The following is a 13326-nucleotide window of genomic DNA, read 5'->3' as shown; positions in this document are numbered from 1 at the left end:
TCATTTAATTACAATCAAACATACTCACAAGCAAGTTATCATCACAAGGGCTTTTCATGGCTTGTAGCTTGGCTGGGGTAAGAAGGAAATTGGTTTTTCTGGTCAGCAAAATTCCTTGAGTTAAGAGAGACATTTATGAATTTATCATTTAAGCATAAATTCTCTTTCTTTTTCCCAACTTTCCCTTGCAGTGAGATTTTTCTCTTCTTTTCATTTTTGTTTTCTTTTTTTTTTGCCTTTCTTTTGCTATTGTTTTTCAATTGCTCACTACTTAGAGAAGTGGGTTGCTCCCTAACAACCCTAAACTTGAATCTTTATCAGTACCTCATCAAATGTTCTCAACTTAACTCAAGGTAAAGATTTTCAAAAAGGGTTTTTCAAAACATGCATAAGACTCAAGGTTCAAAGGTTAGAATAAATTGTTCTCTTTTCAGTGGGCAAAACTTTTGTGAAGGCTAAAAGAATAAGGGATAACAAAAGATGGCCTTGATCATATGAAAACTGCAAGCAAGTAGTTCAATCACAAAAAAATTGGGCAAAATCATTCATGCTTTCAAAGTAATAACAATTATTTACAAAAAACTATGAAGCCCAAAACTCATGCAGGTAAACTCACAAGTCCCAGAATTCAGAAAAACATCCTACTCAGTATCTCAATCAAATTTTATCTCAAACACTTGTTTTACACATTGTGAGTCATCACCTATATCACATCATGCATCATCTAAACATCAATCAATACCCCAGAATCTCACAAAGCAATACTCATCACAAAGGAAGCACAATTGAATCAAAGCAGTTCCATTCATTCAAGTAGAGTACAACAAAGAAAGCAAAACAAAACAAAAATAAAGACAAAATAAAGTTCACAATTAAAGCAATGAAAATAACACAAAAGTAAAAGAAATCTTGTTCTAACAAAGGTGGCATCCATCAGTAGATGCCAAGTATATCTCATCATTCATCATCTCCGAGTCATAGTCCATGGTTGAAGCTCCAACTTCACCACCCTCCTGTGCTGGGTCGGCCGGCCATGTTACTCTAGCAGAAAATTCCTCCTGAGAGATGAAACGCCTCTCAGGGAAGGCGGACGTCAGTGTCCACAGTAGCTCCTGCTCCCCTCTGTATATAACTTCCATCCAGGCCTCCATCAGGGACATATACATGTCCCACATTTGAAACAGGGCGGCTTCCTAGGTAGGTGGTGCTCCTCTATGTCCCCTGGGAGCCTACGATGGTGGCATGGCTGGCCCCTGCTCTCCCGTTGCACAGTAAAAGGTGAAATAAGCATCATCCAACTCCTTCCTTGGGCGCTCTAGTGGTGGTGTCAACACATCAACACCCATAGTTTCACACAGATAGGAGATCAGAGATAGGTGTCCCAAGGGGGTCCTGTTTTGCATAACACATGCGCAGCTCCTGATCTCATCAGCAATGACTGACTCGATGTTAATGCTCCGACCACTCAGGATATAATACAAGAGTACGACCCTTGGGGTAGTTACATATGGGAGCATGACTAGATGTTGGCTTAGGAGAAGGTCATCCAATATCTTGCAAGGGGTATCAAGGACACCCTTTTGATGTGGATGGGTGTATTTGCCCTTCTCCGTTCGAAGTGCCCTTCAGGCACACATAGGGTCCTTTCTGCATCCTCATAGTCGACCCCCTCAGTCATGGCCTGCTCATATTGGTACCATCCTCCTTCCTAGTCGGTGCCTAAAAAGGTGTTGATGGTTTCTGCATCAAAGGGGATCTTCCTACCTCTCACTTAGCTAAAGTACATCTCTGGCTCCCCTCGTAACGCCTTAGGGTTAACATAGAATTCTTTCATAATAGCAGTATTGGCTGGAGCAAGGTAAGTGGTCAGGTTTCCCCAACCTCTGGTGGTGATCTCCCCTTCAAATTGAGGAGCTAAGGTAGTTATCAGACCCACCTTACGTTCCATGAGCAACTTCTTAGCCTCAATTATTGGGAAGAATCTCTCATGGGCCGCTGTCCTGAACCTGTGAGAGTAGAACTGCTCTTTTTCTTTCCTCTTATTACCTGCAGTTTTTAATCTCCTCTTAGATGATGATATCATTCCTACACATATAGAATAATAAACAAAGCCAAAAAACATCAAGCATTAGTCCAAAAATCAAATGACCCAGTGCCATTGTTCCCAAGACAGATAGGGAACCATCAATGCCAACTGCATAGGGTCAGATAGCCAGAAAATAGAAACACAAAGGTGCTGCCATATACGTCCGCCGCCCGGGCGGTCAGAGGGGTCGCCCGAGCAATGAATGGTGCTGTTAAGCGAGGTTTTGCCCAAAATTTTACTTTCCAAAACAGTTTCACTCAATCCCAGCCAAAATCAACACACTTTAATCGGTCAAAACAGTGTCAAAACAAGTTTAAGCAACACCCATCATAAAAAATCAATCAATTTTACCACCAATCATAAAACCCCTTTCAAGAGCATGCATTTTCAACAAAATTTCATTAATGGAAAGATTAGAACATGAATTTGAATGACTTACTTGGATGGAAGTAAGGAATCAACAGTGAATGCACAATCAATTGGATGGAAAGCAAGATCCTAGCTTCTACCTTTTCAAAAACCCCAAACTTGGCTTCTTGGATGATGCAAAGTGGTGGGAACTTAGGGTTTTTGTGAAATTGGAGAGGGGGAGAGTGAATAGGGCACTTGGGAGAAGTGTTTAGAGAGGCTAGGTTGAGGGGAATCTGAAAGTGAAGGCTTGGGCGAGTTTAAAAGTCCAATTTGCAACCGTCACCCGGGCGGTCTAAGTGGACGCTTGGGCGGTGCATGGTACTTTTCCCCCTTTGATTTTTGCTCTGTTTTGGGTTTTCCTGTCCAGGGGTTTTCAGATTCAACTTTAGGATTTTCATACTTCCTATCCCTAGCTCTCACAACACTCAAATTGAACAATTAATCTCTTCCCACCCCTTAGGCATTCAGTCAAACAATCACACAAAAACAGAATTTAAATAACACAAGTCAAAATAAAGAAAATCAACAAATCAAAACACTAGGTTGCCTCCCAGCAAGCTTTTCTTTAACATCACTAGCTTGACCCAATAAGCTTAATCAATAGCGTCCTTCAGTAGAGGCTTGATCACATGCAGTTGCCCGATGCCTCAATTGCTTCCTTTTCCTGGGCATCTTTTCTTTTTGCTAAATTCCTTCAGGAATTTAATATATCCAGGAACTTGCTGCAGTGTTCCAATCACAGGAATTTTAATCTCAAATTTCTTGAAGACTCTCATGAAACGTTTGAATTGTTTCTCCTTGTTCTTCCTATGATGTTTCTTATTGTGAGGCAGAGGTTTTTCACACATTTCTTCTTTTTTTTCTTTCATCCTCCTTCTCTCCCTTTTTCTTCTCTTCCTTATCTTTTTCCTCTTCTTTTTGCTCACTTTCTCCCTCTACTTCATCTTTTTCTCTTTCACTCAACCCTTCTTTCTCTTCTCTTTCATCTTCCCTTTTTATCTCTTCCTCTTTCTGACTCAAATTTTCTTCTTCTTCTTTCTTTGCTTTTCTCTCATCCTCTTTTTTTTCTTTTTCTTTTTCGTTCAGACTTTCCCTTTCTTCTCTCTCGTATTCTTCCTTTTCTACCTCTTTCTTTTTCTCACTCAAACTTTCTTCTTCTTCCTTCTCTATTTTTTCTCATCTAAAACCTTGCCATTTTCAGTGATCACAGCTCTGCATTCCTCTCCAGGATTGGCTTTTATAAAATTTCCAAGGTCCTCCAACTTCTGTATTATGAATCTACACTGTTCCTCCATCCTTTTAGATGTTGCTTGAGTGCTTTTTCGAATTGAGAGAGATTCCTGCTTGAGTACTGTTGGCTTACGGTGGTCTATTAACTAGTCCACCAGCTTGCCTAAATTAACTTTGATTCATGCTTAAGTGAGGTTCCCACCAATGGTTGAAGTTACCTTGGTAAAATTGCATCCTGCATAAACTCAAAAAAAAAAAAATCCTAGAAAACATTGTTAGCACAAAATCAAAAATAAAACCCAAATAACCAGTTCATACAATTCCTAGCATTCCTGGTACTAAGATGTGACGATCAAGAGATTAAGACGACCAAGACTCATACTTTCATCCCTGAGCAATATAACCCTTAAGAGTAATTCAACAAGAACCTGAATTGTAAGGAACCTCCCAACACTAATGCAATTCATAAATCATGCTAATGAATGAGTTAAACACAATAAGCATTGGAACAAATGAATTACTCTAACAATTAATGGAAAAATATACATAATTAAGAATCAATTCAAATACATGAGAGTTTACAAGGTTACACCATCCCCCAACAACAAATAGAAATTAGTTCTCCATTGACATGGGAGAACTCTATGAACAATGGAAGAAAAGATGAGAATGAAAGCCTAAGAATTCGGAAAAGAGTGTATTACTATGTTCTTCTCTGTCAGAGATACAAAACCTAGAGCCCTAGGGTCCTTTAAATAAGGTCAGAAACGCGCAGAAACAGGGCCTGGATCAATAGAGTCGAAATAGAGAAGAAACATGGTCTGATCCACGAAAGTCGACGCTCAGGCGCCCAAGGAGACCGCCTAGTCGGTGAAAACACCTCATATAAGGCCCGTGCCTTCAGTTTGGCCACCCAAGCTTCGAGACCCCGCTGCCCAAGCGGCCAGGGAGGGCGCCTAGGCAGCGAACGTCAATTCTGCTCGCTTGAGTCTTCTTTTTGGGTGCCCGGGCTTTGTGTTGCCCCTCTTTCTGGTGCTTTTTTAGACCCTTTTGAGCTCCATCTTCTTGGCTCTTCATCTTTGCTTCCAGTATTACTTCAATCTCTGTCAAAACAAGGGAAATTAGTCATAAAATCATTGAAATCAACCTCAACTCTCTTATTCACACAATTTATTGAAAAAATATGAGTCCAACCAAGTTTCTAAATGAAAAAGGGTGCTTTTAGTATCAAAATCACATTACAAATAACGATGTTTTAAACCGTTATTAGATGTCTTGAAGGTGAAACATGAGGTAATGAAGTTAAGAGATCAAGGAAAAACACCCTCATCCAAAAATATGAAATGTTTAGGATGAAGTTGGAGAAAGCATCTGTGATGTGCAAAAAAAGGTTTACTGATATAGTAAATTACCTCTTGGCAATCAACAAGACATTTGATAAGGAAAAACTCAACATCAAGATCCTAAAGAGCCTAAACAAACCTTGGCAACCCAAAGTTACAACAATATATGAATCAAGAGATCTTACAAGTACCAATATGGCCATTCTCTTTGGAAAATTGAGAGAACCTAAACAAGAATTGGGAAGACTAAAAAAAGAAGGGGGAGGGGAAAAAAGACATATATAACCTTAAAAATTTTTGCAAAGGTTATTGTAAAATCTATTGCTAGAAATGTTGAATCTACACATGACCCAGATAATGAAAACTCAAAAAGTGAGTCCTTAAATCTTAGGGTAAAAAAGGTTCTCAAAATTTCTGAAATATAAGAATAAATCTAACAATATTTCTGAAGTAAACAGGAAATACTTCAAAAAGCAAGAACAATATGCTATCCCAACATGTTTCAAGTGTGGTAAAACTGACCACATCAAACTTCATTGTCTTATTTTAAGTTGGAACAAGAAATGAGAGAGAAGATTGAGGCAAGTATAAAAAGAAAAAGAAGGCTTACATTGCTTGGGAGCACAATGTTTTAGTACATCTAGCGACTCTAGTGAAAGTCTTGGTGAAGAAACAAACTTATGTTTGATGATATGGAACAACATGCCTAGATAGTATGACATTGTTTATCTCATCTAAAAATGATAGCTTTAGAGTTTTTAAGAAAATTAGCACTATTATTTAAAATGAAAAGGATTTAAATATTAAATCCATTAGAAGTGATCATGAGGACGAATTTCAAAATAAAGCTTTTGAAACTTTTTGCTTAAAATATGACATTTCTTAAAATTTTTAAGCTCCTAGAACACCACAACAAAATGGTGTTGTAGAAAGGAAAAACATATCCTTAGAAGAATTAACAAGGACAATGCTCCATGAGAATTCTTTGCCAAAATATTTTTGGGCAAATGTAGTAAGCACTACATGTTATGTACTTAATAAAACTTTAATAAGACTCATTTTGAAACTCACATCCTATGAACTCTTCAAAGGAAGGAAACCAAATATCTCACACCTTAAAGTATTTGGTAGCAAGTGTTTTGTGTTGAACAATGACAAGTCAAACTTTAACAAATTTGATTCTAAAATTGATGAAGGTATCTTTTATTACAGAATATATAATAAAAGAACACTATTTGTTGAAGAATCCATTCATGTTGCATTTGATGAGTATGTAGAAAGAAATACTAACCTACTTAAACTAAGAAACAATACATATTTTGATAAAACAAATGCAGATTTAACCAAGAAACCTCAAAAAATCCAAGTAAAAAAGTAACATGTTGATACAAGTCAAAACCATACAACTGATGTACTTAAGGATTAGACATTTTATAAGAAATCTTCTTTACAATTATAAATATATGAAGTCTTGAACATTTACAAATCAATCTTACTTCTTTTATTATTTTTCTTGTACTCTCCATTAGTAGAATAATGTCTTTTTCTCCTTATAAGCCTTTAACAGGAGATTTTCCTTAAAGACATTGAAAAATAGTATTTTTACAATATCTGTTTTAATTTCTTTTTGGACAATTCATCATATTAGCTTATTATATTTATCTATATTCTTGTTGAATTTTTGTATCTTATATTTAATATTTAATGTTTCTTAATATGTCTTTTATATGTATAATTTGTATGCTAAATAAGACTTTTAAGAAGTTTGCATTTATTGAAATACTGGATTTTTGTTGTGTGATATGAATATGACATCAAACCAATCTCACTAAATTGTTGTCTAAATTTCAGAATAATAAAATAAATATAAGATTTTTTGTCTTTTTATTTTATCTTATCTATTTCTTGAGAAGAAATTGACTTTAATTTTTGTATTTTTAATTGTCTAATTAAGTGTTTTTTAATTTCTATTAATTAAATTATAATTTTTTAACACTAATTTATCTCTTCTATTAGAGCTGTCAAAACGGATAACTCGGCTCGACCCGGTCCGGCCTACCACGGGTTAGTTACTTAGTGAGCGAACCCAACTCGACTCATTTATTAGTGAGTCAGAAAAATCTGAACCTGACTCGACCTACCACGGGTTGGTAAGTAAACGGGTTGGCTCACTAGCCCATTTAATTACAATTTTTTTAAATAAAAAAATTACAAATTTTCTATATTCAAATTTAAACAAATTTCACTCCCAAAAAATGATGTTAAACTAAAGACAATTCAAAACAATAATTCAAATGTCATCCAAAAACAAACACAAAAAACATACAAAAAAAACCTACTTTTTGGAAAATTTTAGTGAAGAAGTGAGAGTGACAGCAGCGTGAATGAGAGAGAGTGATTTATGAGAATAGAAGTTACTTTTTTGGTATACACATTTATTTTTTAGGGTTTCATAATAAAATAATAAATTAAAAAAATAAAATTAGGTAGGTGGGTTGGAGGCCAACTCGACCCACCACAGGTTCAACCCGCATGAGCCGGGTTGAAATCTGACACGCATAAAAAATTCATTTTTTTCAAACCCAACCCAGTCCAAATCTATGGTAAGCCAGATTGACTCACGAGTTATGACCCATTTTGATGACTCTAGTTATGTGACACATTTTTCTTACATTTTCTTTTTCTAAAATTTAATTAGTCTCGTATCGTATGGAATTTATTTTTAAATTGTGTAATCACAAATCTTAATTTATATATTCTTTCTAAGAATTTTTATAAAAGTATTAAAATATCTTTCCAAAAAAGATAAACAGACACGCATCAATCAAGTAATTAACTAATCCAAAGGATTATCAGAAAAAAAAGAAAACTGAATTACTACAAGAGAACAAAATAGAAGATAATGTTTGTAAAAGGAAGAACAAGAAGAAGTAAAAAGGAAAAAAAAAGGTATGTAATTTGCAATTACAACATGATGACAAGTTGTATGGTTAGTCAATAAAACAAAGAAAATTATTCCAAAAAAAAGAAAAAAATAAAAAAAAAAGATAAATACAGCATAGACCAAGTCAAATCACAACCCATTCAATTCATCAAATCACTTTTCAACCCACTCCCCCTACCCTCACCCGCCGGTCATTCGGCGTACCTTCACCTCTCTATCACATACTCCCCTCAACCGCGGGTCACTTTAAGATCAACCCTCTCCCCACTCTTTTCTCTCACTCGTTACCTTCTCTCCCTTCTCTCCGTAAAACGAACAAACAAACACGCCTTTCTCTCTCTGTTTTTTCTTTTCTTTCTGTTTTTGCTTTCTCTCTCTACATTTTCGTCTTATGAGCCCTAACTCGCGGACCCATCGTCGTCGCTAGCTATGTCGCTGAGGAAGGTCTTTCGCACCCGCAAGTTCTCGAGATCGTTCAAAGAGGCGCCGGCGGTGGGGGCCGCCGAGGGCGGGGTAACCGGAAACGGGGTTGAACACGCGCACGAAGATGGGTGGTCCAACATGCTGCCGGAGATCCTCTGCGAGATCGTGCGCCGCGTTGACGCCGCCGAGGAGCTCTGGCCGAACCGCCAGAACGTAGTGTCGTGCGCGTGTGTGTGCAAGCGCTGGCGCGACATCACGCGTGAGGTCGTGCGTGAGCCTTTGCACACCGGGAAAATCACTTTCCCTTCGTGCCTTAAACAGGTTCGAGGTCCCCTCTTCAAAAGATCAGTCTTTTTTTGTATTTTAATTTCTGGGCAGGAAGCATTCTTTTAATTTTGAAATTTCCCGGTTGGGATTTTGTTTGTTTGTGCCCAGAATAAAATGATGAATGCTTTAGCGTTTTTCTTTTGATGTTTCTTTAGCGGTTAATTTCTTTAATTTGATATATTTAAGCATTTGTGGCTTGGTTGTTTGTAAGATCATTGGGTCATTCAATTTTGGGTTGTGAATGTTTAGTTAATGAGTGGTGAATTTGGGAATTATGTTTTAGGGATCGGCATGATTTGGGAATTTTGTTTGTCTAAGATATGGAAACACTTGGTTAGTGTCTGATATCCGAATTGGTGCTCTATTGCTGCGAGAGAAACTGCAGTGGTTTGATAGAAAGGATGCTGGCGTGTGAATAGGTAATTAATGTTTGAGTAAGTGGTTGTTATTAGATGCAGCTTTATCTTTGTGAGAGTGGATAAGATGGGAGAATTGGGAATATGGATCCATGTTGGCCTTTCAGAAATGGGGTGAGTGGGTGGGGAGTTTCATCTAGTGGATAGGAATTATTCGTTTGCATGATGTGTTTCAGCACTTTGGTCACTGTCTAACATTTCCTGAAATATCTGATGTTTTAGCTTCATTGCTTACCTCAGTAAAAGATAGTAATTTGTAATTTCGACGAGTTATTTTATTTATGTTATTGAAGGTTTATTTTGTATTGAATACGGGAATCAGGGAGGTTTGGAATTTGACATTTTGGTTGTGTGTTGATGACTTGCAGCCCGGACCACGTGAGGTTCCCCACCAATGTCTTATAAAGCGGAACAAGAAGACCTCAACGTTTTATCTATATCTTGCTCTAACACAATGTAAGTAAGTATTGTATTGGTAAACAGGTTTATTTTTTGTGTGTTGCTTTTAGAGGTTGATGAAAATTAATTAGGGCTGGAATTGAATGATCTCCTGTACTCTGTAATTCTTCTTATGGGGTAGAGCGTTGACAATATGTGAATAGACTAGATCTGGGCTCCGTCTTATTATCTAGCATAAAATCAAGCTTTTCTTGTTTGACTAAGGCATGCTTTGCTTTTGTGCTTCAAAGCGGCACAAGTTGAAATGGCTATTTAGTTTGTCAACATGTAAGATGACTGCAAGTTTTGTTTATAAATGTTAATGGAAATTATTTGTCAAACTGCATAATTATGGTGTTGACCGGACCTAGTCCAAGATGATTAGCTTTACTCAATTTTAAGAATGCTCCTTGTGCAATTTATTCATTTCGAGTTGTTTGATTTCCTAAAATAAGAAATGTAACAACCAAATTGGAGTTGACTTATTTAATCGGTGTGCTTTGTTTATGAACAATAGTCGGAGGTTTTCCTAAGGGGGAAGGATCTATTACTTGTGGTCTGTTTGTTGAAATACAATGTGGGATATGTACATTTATTAAAAGCAGCTTGGGGAGCTTTATTTTTCACGAAGGGACCTGTAGTAATGGAAGAGAAAGAATAACTTAAAGAAGCATTTAGGTGTTATGGTGGTGCCTAGATCCCACATTGAGTAGCATGGGATTGTCTCTGAAGCATTTAGGTGTTTGGTACCCCCTTTAATAACTAGCTGTAGAGGGTGGATTCCACAAGTGCTTTGGTACTTATCAGTTATATTTGAAGATAGATATATTAGTTTTTGCAGTAAATCATGCTTTCGAGAGTTGCTTAATTCCATCAAGTTTCAGTGTGGTCCTAGAGCATCTTTTATTTCTTACGTGTAGTGTGTTTGGTTTTTCTTAGGATAAAACTTCAAATTATTCTTATTTTGTTAATCCGGTAAATAATTCATTTCATAATAATGTGCAGGTCCTGAAATTAATGTTCTTTTTTATTTACTTATATTTGACATTGCTTAGGTAGAGCTATGTCGAGAGGTCTACTGGACAATGAGGACATGGTTAATTGAGATAAAGGACTGCAATTAATTAGCTTTATGCTCTGCTTTTTCTTTTAACCTCACACATGTAATATAATGGACAATCTCTTGTTGGATCATTTCTGGGGTGAAACTAAATAGAATATATTGTCCAATAAATGGTACCTACGTTGTTTACTGTAAAATAGTGTATGTTGGAGCTGAAATTTGGAAACTTCAATTGGTTGAATAATCTGAGACTTTTTGAAACGCTAGGAAACTAATAATATTATGATTTTTTAAGTGTTGTAATAAATCAATGTATTTCGTATAGTAGTTGATTTTAGCCACTAGTGTATGAGTATTATTTGACGTGCCTGAGATTTATGACTGTTTTTGTTTCTCGTTTCTCCCCTACCTATTGCCAGCATTCACAGATAAAGGGAAGTTTCTACTAGCAGCTAGGAGATATAGGTGCGGTACCCATACTGAATATATAATTTCACTCGATGCTGATGATTTATCGCAAGGAAGCAATGCTTATGTTGGAAAGTTAAGGTAACACTCTATGCTAAGAAATAAAAGATCTTCTTTTCTCCTTTGTTTTAGTTGAATGTTGAAGTCTAGACATCTAGTACTTGTAAGTTACTACCATTCTTCGCCTTTAATTGTGGACACATACATTTATTGTTTTTAAAATGCTTTAGCTTAGAACTAGATATGCTGTGCCATTTAACCACTTTTGTTCCTCTTTTGCGATTGACTTCGTGAGAACTAGAATTTGTTTGACTCAATCATGAAATTCTCAAATCTGTTTGTGTTTTACCATTGGCAAGCTGTGTCTAAAAGTATTTAAAAAACAAGTTAACGAATGAACCTTTTTCATTGCCTTTGTTTTTATATGTTTGAGCATAGAGACCTGTTTGATTTGCATCCTACCATCTACTGCTAACTGTCCTCTTCAAACAATAGAGAAAAACAAAATACTCTCAAACTTTTGAAGGAAATAAAAGTGTACACAGACCGCCACTATAAATCACACCTTCGCATGTGCCAGAAAGAGAAAACAGTTCTATTTGCTTATGTTTGACTGTCGTCCAATACCATTTTTTTTCATAATTACGGGTATAGATTGGTTTGTTGTGCTGCTTTTTTAAGATAAAAACTGCACTGGCGACTTTAGGAAAAGGCATCCAGGAGAAACCGGTTGAGAAATTTGGAACTATTGTGGTTGTTCTTGATTTACAGTTTGTTTTGTATTCCAGTATTTTGAATGATATGGTTTGTATCTTGCGCTGAATTATACTAATCTCTTAAACCTTTCTAGTCCCCTCATAGACCAAAACCATTTAATCTTGATGTTGGTCAATTCTTTTGATGCTTCTCTAGTTTCTCTACCAATGACTAGTTACTTAAATTTTTTCACAGCTCGGATTTTCTTGGCACCAACTTCGTGATTTATGACAGCCAGCCACCCCATAGTGGTGCAAAACCATCAAGTGGCAGGGCCAGTCGGCGGTTTGCCAGCAAGCAGATAAGCCCGCAGGTTCCTGCTGGTAACTTTGAGGTGGGGCAGGTGTCCTACAAGTTCAACCTGTTGAAATCAAGAGGGCCAAGGAGAATGGTTTGCTCTATGAAGTCTCCCGTGACTCCTTTCAAACCTACAGGTGAAACTTCAGAAAGCACATCTCTTGATGGCCATAAGATGCACGATAAAGAACACCCTGCTTCTGGCCACACAATCTTGAAGAATAAAGCTCCCAGGTGGCATGAGCATTTGCAATGCTGGTGCTTGAATTTCCATGGTCGTGTGACAGTGGCCTCAGTGAAGAACTTTCAGCTGGTTGCAACAGTGGACCAAAGCCAGCCAGGAGGGAAAGGGGATGAGGAAACAGTTCTTCTCCAGTTTGGTAAAGTAGGGGATGATACTTTCACCATGGATTATAGGCAGCCCTTATCTGCATTCCAGGCTTTTGCCATTTGCTTAACTAGCTTTGGCACTAAACTTGCTTGTGAGTAATATAATTTTGGTGTTGCTGCTTATTTATTCGGTGGAAATGAATGTTGGAAGTGAATAGTTATTTTTTACTCGGCTTTTGAGTCTACAAATTTGATTGCAGGAAGCTTGTTGTTGTAAATGTTATATCATCAATAGGACATGACATCTTCCATAATCAAATATATTACCATATTCACGCCGATTGTCCATAAATTTTATTTTAATTCACGTTAGTGTAAGCATGTTATGGAACTTTTCTAAGTTCAGTTTCTTTTTCTTAAGAACCACGCACTCAGATTATGATTCTATTTTTCTGGTAAAACAGATTAGACCAAATAAGGTGGCATTTCAATATTTAATTCCTGTTGTTGACAAATACACGTCACACCGATGTCATACACACGTTCTATTAATCATAAAGCTTTATTTCTTCTTCGTGGTATCTGGTACCTTGTGCGTAGGTGTGGATTTTTCTGGACCAGCAATAAAGTTGAATAGCATGTGGATTGTTCTAGACAGAAAAGATGTTTCATTTGAGTCTTATGTAAGTTCTGTAGTCTAATATTGTAAATAATGTAGTGATCTTATATTATATAATGGTAAAAATATATTTATATTTTTATAGAGAAAATATCTTAGGAAAAGAAAGAGTAAG

At 36.6% G+C, this 13326-nt stretch overlaps 1 protein-coding gene across 1 annotated transcript; it reads left to right on the top strand.

The window, feature by feature from the left end:
• The first annotated feature begins 8158 nt into the window (after positions 1 to 8158).
• On the top strand, positions 8159 to 12871 carry LOC106778143 (tubby-like F-box protein 7). Its single transcript, XM_014666062.2, has 4 exons — positions 8159 to 8758; positions 9549 to 9636; positions 11101 to 11230; positions 12101 to 12871. Exons 1-4 carry the CDS (start codon positions 8444 to 8446, stop codon positions 12690 to 12692), a joined length of 1125 nt encoding a protein of 374 aa, XP_014521548.1. The 5' UTR covers positions 8159 to 8443; the 3' UTR covers positions 12693 to 12871.
• The last annotated feature ends 455 nt before the right edge of the window (positions 12872 to 13326 follow it).

The sequence above is a fragment of the Vigna radiata genome, unplaced genomic scaffold (assembly GCF_000741045.1).
Source record: "Vigna radiata var. radiata cultivar VC1973A unplaced genomic scaffold, Vradiata_ver6 scaffold_214, whole genome shotgun sequence".
NCBI classification, from domain to species: Eukaryota; Viridiplantae; Streptophyta; class Magnoliopsida; order Fabales; family Fabaceae; genus Vigna; species Vigna radiata.
Note: the sequence above shows the minus strand (reverse complement) of the source record. Positions and strands in the feature narration are given on the sequence as shown.